Below are 6883 nucleotides of genomic sequence, written 5' to 3'. Positions count from 1 at the left end.
GTTCTTGTTTTTAATACCAGACACCAGGTGTTTGAGAATATGCCCTCATGCAATGAAGTGTCTGTGACATTATTTATTTAAAACTAGATGATCGGAGCATATTTTCTTCAGTAAACACATCTCATTTTCTGGAGTGCCCTGCTATGCATAACCCTGGAGCCCCTGTTTGTTTACAGAAATAGTTGAGGTGAGTGTTTTTTTTTTCTTTTTCTCAGACTATGATCCCCCAGGGTAAATAAAAATGAGGACTATGTGAAAACTACTAATGTATGGTCTTTCTCTAATTCAGACTTTAGGTCCCAGTGTCTTGTTCAGCATTCTTATATAACACATGACAGTTCATCTCATTTTGTTGCCGAGTCCTTTTTGTGTCTGTGTGGCTTCATTTTAATGAAATTCAGACCCCAAAGTGTAGTATATAAAAACTTATCCATAATTTAAAAGAAACAAGAATTTACTTTCTGAAATTTCTAATGCAGATGTCAAGAAAATCTGACAAATAGGAATAGATTCCTGCAACTTAAAACCAAGCCAGTATATCCAACCCTCCAAAACATAGGGCAAAAGAATCTGAGAAACCTTTGGCTTCTGTTATGTGTCACATAACTTGAAGAATTTAATCTTTGACTTCGTCATATGTGAACACAGATAGCTCTCCCCTATTCTTATATGCTCCTGAGATTAGAGGTATCACAGTCATTATTGTGATCGTCTTTTAGCTGTGAAAGAGTAGGAGAAAGAGAATGTAACAAATGCTGAATACGAAGGCTGTTCAAAATGTCTTTTTTCCAAGCCACCGTACTCATTTGTGATCAGTAGTTTTCCTTCTGTTTTATCAATGCATCCGAATTCTAGACATGCCAACAGTGGTCGAGTAGAAGGATCTGTACTACAGATGACTTCTACATAACTGCAAGTGAATGCCTTTGCAGTCTCTTCTCCTTCTGCCTTTTGTAGCCACTCAGCAGCTATCCTGTAGAATTGGAGGCATGTGAGGAGTAGATCAGAAATGTTGAATGTATCCTTGGGTCGTTCACATATGTTTGCAGAGGGTAGTTTGAAGCAATGTAAGCTGTGATTTATGGGAGTGGGAGTATGTGAGCTGCTAGGCTAATAGCAGTGCAGTTCTGGGTTTCTTTTATCAACCACAGAAATAATACTTTAAAAGACAGTCTTACCCTTCATATCAGTCCTCAAAATTGAGGGAGTTCAAAGCCAGCTATTCCCTTATCCTTCAAATGAAGACAAGAGAGAAGTGTGGATGTTGATCTTACTGATTTTGTCCATCTTTTCTGTAAACTGACTTATTCTCTGTTACCTCTTTGACAATCAGTTGTGCTTTTTATTTGCAACAAGCTTAGAGCATCTCTGAGTGCCAAAGAATATGCACTGTGAAGTGACTGCTTGACTGCTTTTCCTAGGTTTGATAAGGGAGAAAAGGTTTACATGCTATTTATCTTTTTGCTGCTAGTCAGCCCAGAATAAGGAGCTTGTTATTTCATCTTGTTCTGCAGTTTGTTTCTTCCTGCAGCAGCATGGCTGCAAGGTTGCTACTTATGCATTGCCACATTTAATGCATCCTTCAAGTTGATACAGCCAACTGTCTCCTTTTTTCTTTTTTTGAGAAGGTTGAGATTTTTTTAATGCCATATAAAAATATTCTTCATATAGATGAGATCATCTTCACACTACCCCTTGATGGCTAAACACAAGGAAGAAAAACTATTTTTTCATTAGCATGACCATATTCTGAAGGAGGGAAGCTTTAGTTGAAGTTGCCATGAACCAAAGCACCCACTCACAGCCAATTTAGATACAAAGCTAAGGTTATTGCCAGCAGCTTTAAAACTATTGAGTTGGGAACCATTCAACCTGTATTCAGCCCCACGCTATTCTGTAGAGTGTACAATACAGCTTATAAATTAGGTCCCATGGCCCCTGTTGTACAGATAAAAATCATTGTTTTGTTCACTGGTCACTGCTGTGCCATGGAATTGCTGCAGTAGCTTTGCTGACTTGGAATAGTATTTGTGGACATCTTAATGGTATCACTCTATTAATATATCATCTCACTTTAAAAATAGCTGACCAAATCTTCATCTAGTATAAATCAGCGCAGTTCTGTCAGTGGAGCTAAGGCAGTTTTTATCTGCAGAGCACTTGGCAGGGCAACCATTCAAATACGAAAGATCATTGTGTGCAAGGTAGAATGCTTTTGTCCTTTTCTCTTCCTTTCTTTCAACATAGTAATTAAACAAGACTTGTAAGTCTTCTACAGGTGCAGAATAAGTTACAGAAGTTGACACAGGATGTGCGTCAGCCTTGGTGATCAGGAATTAATTTCATGAGTAACAAGTCATCAAAATAACAGTATATGGATTCTGCTGGATGACATTTTCAATGGAGTTGCAGAATAGTGAAGTGACTTCATGGTTCATGCGATGGTCTGGGGAGTGAAGTAGATTGTATTCAAAGAATGCCAAGCAAGGGATTCAATATTTTCTGAATATAATTTTTCCTTCCTTCCTTCTCTGTCTCCCTCATCCCATAAATTTTAATGTGTTTGGTTTTTTATCCAGCTATGCATTTTCAATTTAGTCTGCTAATGTTCACATCTTCACCTGTATAGTTAACCTGTCTTAGCCTCAAGCTGGAGGTTCTAATACATGGCACGCGTGAAAGGATAAAACAAACACAACTCTGATCTGTCAGTTCTTGACTGATGCAACCTCTGCTTTTGAAATTCTACCCTTCTGGGAAGGTAGAGTCAGTGTTTAAGAGGCGATGCCCTTTGTGATTTTGTTTCCACATTTGCTGTCTTCTATCTGGATCTCAACATCTGCCTTCCATTCTTCCTTTAAAACTGCTTTGGAACCTGCTGGTGCTGCTTACCAGAAGCACTCAGTTGTAGGCTGATACATCCTTTTCAAATCCATGGATTTGACAGTGGGAAATCAGCCGATAACCTGTAAGGCTTTCCAATCTCAACAAGATGACTTGGGAGATCAATTTAGAGAATGCAAAAAAAAACCCTTTGAGAAAGTTTACCAATATGCAGAGATCATCTGAATGTTAAGAGTGGGCAAACAGGAATGTTAGAGAAAGTCATAGTATGAGAAAAGGCCTTCGACATCATTTTATATGAATGAAGACAGACATTATTAAAAAAGAAGGCAATGGGTCTTGTTTTCCCAGAGTGGCTTCAAAAGCCTGCATTGAACCTCCTTGTGGAAAGCAGAGAGTTAAGACTTGTTGTGTGTAATATTCCAAATCACAAAGTCATTAATGCAATTCATCCCAAGTTCTGTATTGGTGTCTTTAACAGATGCCTAGTTTTACTTAGTATTTTTAGCAGGAAGAACAAGTATACTGAAGAAAGAGGAGGGCTGCCCCAGAACTCATTCATTCCTGTTGCAGAGAAAAGAAATTATTTCAGAAGACTTGATCTATGCAGTAAAGCAGTCACACATTTATTTTCTCACTTGGATTAAGTTTCTATAACAGGGCTATTCTCATAAGGATGTAAGTTCCTGGCATTTTTCCAGTTATCAATATTGAAATATTAGTGATCAAACATTTACTGAATGCCATTCCTCAAGTGCAGGGTCTCCACAGCACCTTGTTGCATTCATGGAATGCATTTGTTTGCATTATCTGGCATTATCTGGCTAACTGGTTCTTTTGTATTGCCAAAGTGATGAACAGATTTGACATTTAGCTGATTACTTCACCAAAATTAAACAGAAAACAGGGCAGCCATCCAAAGTCCCTTTCAGTGTGAAAGCTTAATTATAAAAATGCTTTGAGCAGCAATTTCTTTTTGGATGTTAAAGTGCTTTTATTAGATTGTTCCCCTGTCATTTTAAAATTTATTGCTAGACACTTATAAATGGGGTTGCCTGCTGAAGTAAAATTATTTTATTTTCTTTTCTATATTTAAGATGGGAGACAAAATGTATAGAGCAAATTCAGGCTGAATTTGTTAGTATTTTACATGATTCTGAATAGAAAGGAGAATAACTAGTGCAGGCTTTCATGGATCCAAAATATGTATTTTCTGTTTATGCTGAATAAAAACATATATCCACTTCTATTTACAATTCAGCAACTCCCAATTTCCAAAACCAATTACTTAGCAAATAAAAAAATCAAATATGTAATTTAAAAGTTGAGTACAGCCCTGTATGGTTAGAAGCTTGTGTTTTATAGTGTCAATATAAACAATCACTGGTGATGGAAAAATCTAACCCTGTGCTTGCACCTGCCTTTCATGAGCCGTTGCTTGTTCTGAAATAGTGTAAAACTACTCTAAAGTCATTTTGTTGAGGTCATTGAATAAGAGTTGGCCAAGTGAATTTTAACAAGTAAATTTAGAGCTGAAGAGTGCTGTACCCTGTTACCAGACCTTAGAAGTTTCTTGTGAAGTATTTTTTGAATGCCTTGGAATATATTTAACTTTTAATACTGACTGTTATTATTAGCATCCTTCAGATGCCAGACAAGGTGTGATCTGGGGAGGTTTCAAGGTGGCAAAGCTCGGGGTTTTTGCATATGATATTGTCTAGCACACTTTGGCTACTAAATCATCTTGTGACGACATATATTAATTCTTGACATGGAAATCTATTAATATACCTTGAAGCCAAGTGAATTATGTGAATCTGCTGTTTTGAGCTGTAGAATTCTGCCATAACTAGGAGGAAATATTTTGCTGTAGGTAGATTAATGTTGAAAGCTTGTCAAGAAAAATTCTAATGCTGAAAATTTATTCTTCCTCTTCTTGCCAGTACTTGAGCTTCTATACCAAATCCCGTTTGTAATCTGAGGAAAAATAGAGATATAATTTCTTTTGTATTTATCTATGTTATTAGAGTTTCAATGATATAGTCTGTTGCCTATTAAAAAGTGCATCCCCATGAATGATCTTCCAGACGGTAATTTTTGCTCCCATCAATCTGAGAGCTTTTCTTGTAAAATACATTAACTGTCAGTGCTTACCAAATAATTTAATTCATGCCCATTGCAGGATAAGTAATTAAGATAACTCAACATTCTGTATTAATAAATAACAAAAACGTGAATAAGAGATTTACTAAATACCCTTTGTGGAGATAATGGGTAGGACTTAGGATGCGTGTTCTGAGGAAGCTTTGAATAGTCAGAGAGTGCAGTCTGAACAACAGACCTAAGAAAGAGTCTTAGTGAGTGTACAACACAAATGTGGGTTTGTTTTTGTTTGACTGTTAACGTATGTTTCAGTACTAAGCCTTCATAAGTCCTCTTCATATCTATAATGTGCCCAAGCAGCATAGAAGGTGATTGACCCCATGTTTTTCAGAACTTCAAATAAATAAATAAATAAGGCCAGTTTTTAAAACAGTTAGTGAAGCTTGTGAAAGCTCTGATCATTTGTCCCTATAGTTACATTAATTTTATTCATATAAAGATTTTAATTAGTGAATTTATGGGAATTTGACATACACATGTCTCTAATTACATAAGTCTTCACACTCTGCCCCTTCTAAGCACATCTACCTACCTGCTTGACAATGTGATGAATTATTCAGGGATATGTTAAACAGAATGAGAAACATAGTCCTGTTACTTTGAAAGTTCACAGATTATGTCGTTGTCTACAGAGAATCTTCCTTTGCTGGGTTTGGTTCTTAGCAGGTGATTTGTCTCTGTAGTTTAAGCTATCCTCCTGGCTATGCTCTGTTGCAGTCTTTCATTGTGTTAATCCAGAGCAAGGTGTTGCATATATGATGTATCCGCCTAAACTGTCTAAGGAATGATTTTAGAACACTTCAGACACTCCGAAAGCATAAATCTATGTACATTTTACTCATTTTTCTGTTTCTCTTCCAAGTAAGCAAGGGATATACAGACCTAACTTTAATGTGAGAGCCAGGCGAGCTCATCGGGTGCAGTTTGGCCAGGGTCTCTCCTTAATATTTTTGATCCTGCATTGACTTTGTGACAAGTTCAGAAAAATGTGGCAAAAAAATATGTCTGTGAAGAACTTGCTACACGCTCAGGCTTGAGTCTAACAGTGGGACACACTGAGACAAGAGCTTAAATGAGGCTGTGGCATAATAGCAGTTATCATTTACTTATCAGAGCTTATTTTTGGATTAATGTTTAACTTGAGATATCTGTTAGGAAAGACTTGTTTCTTTGACCAAAGTCAATTCAGCAGAAACATTAAGGGAGAAGGAAATGCAAGACTCTTTGCTGGTCAACAAACTTTTATGCTGAAATTGTTTGTATTTGCTAAATTGAAACTTCTTATGTTATAAGTGCCACCAAGTTTAAATTTTTGAAAATAAACTGAGTAGTAGAGCCACAGCCAAGAAAAAGAGAACTGTAAACCCATCTTTGGTTGCAGAAGTATTTCCTGGGGTGTTTCCAACTTATACCTATTGTTTTTCCTTAGGTTGATGGGATACTGTGCCTGGCTGACATTCTTACTGATAACAGCCATTCTGAAGCTACTCATGCAGAAGCAGCAGCAGTAATTGCACAGATCACATCTCCACATCTCACGTTCACTCAGCATCTCAGCAGCTTTCTGGAAAATATGGAAGAAATTGTAACAGCACTTGTCAGTAAGTTCTTTATGGGACTTCTGAGTCTTTCTGGTTAAAATAACAGGTTGGGGTAGGACTCTCTGTTGTTAGATGTATTCCCTATATAATGTTCGCCATTCTTACCTTATCAGGTGAAAGAACTCAGTAGTTTTTAATTCTGAATCAGAGTATTCTGCAATTACATAGTATTTTTTACTCCAGTCCATATTTGAATAGAATTTATGCATATTTGTCAAAATAATATCTGTGTGAAATTCTACCGTAAAAGCCACAGGAAAGACTTGGCAAAGTAT

General features: G+C 36.8%; 1 protein-coding gene across 1 annotated transcript in view; it reads left to right on the top strand.

Annotated features, from left to right (window-relative positions):
- Positions 1-6608, top strand: part of INSC (inscuteable homolog (Drosophila)) — a gene marked incomplete at its 3' end in the record, with an annotated part of 41924 nt that extends 35316 nt beyond the window's left edge. The window contains exon 6 of the mRNA XM_009697386.1: positions 6437-6608. Coding sequence (XP_009695688.1) covers positions 6437-6608 — 172 coding nt within the window. The remainder of the gene's footprint in view (positions 1-6436) is intronic.
- Positions 6609-6883: the final 275 nt, after the last annotated feature.

The sequence above is a fragment of the Cariama cristata genome, unplaced genomic scaffold (assembly GCF_000690535.1).
Source record: "Cariama cristata isolate BGI_N322 unplaced genomic scaffold, ASM69053v1 scaffold13593, whole genome shotgun sequence".
Classification (NCBI taxonomy): Eukaryota; Metazoa; Chordata; class Aves; order Cariamiformes; family Cariamidae; genus Cariama; species Cariama cristata.
This window is presented reverse-complemented; position numbering and strand designations above follow the sequence as displayed.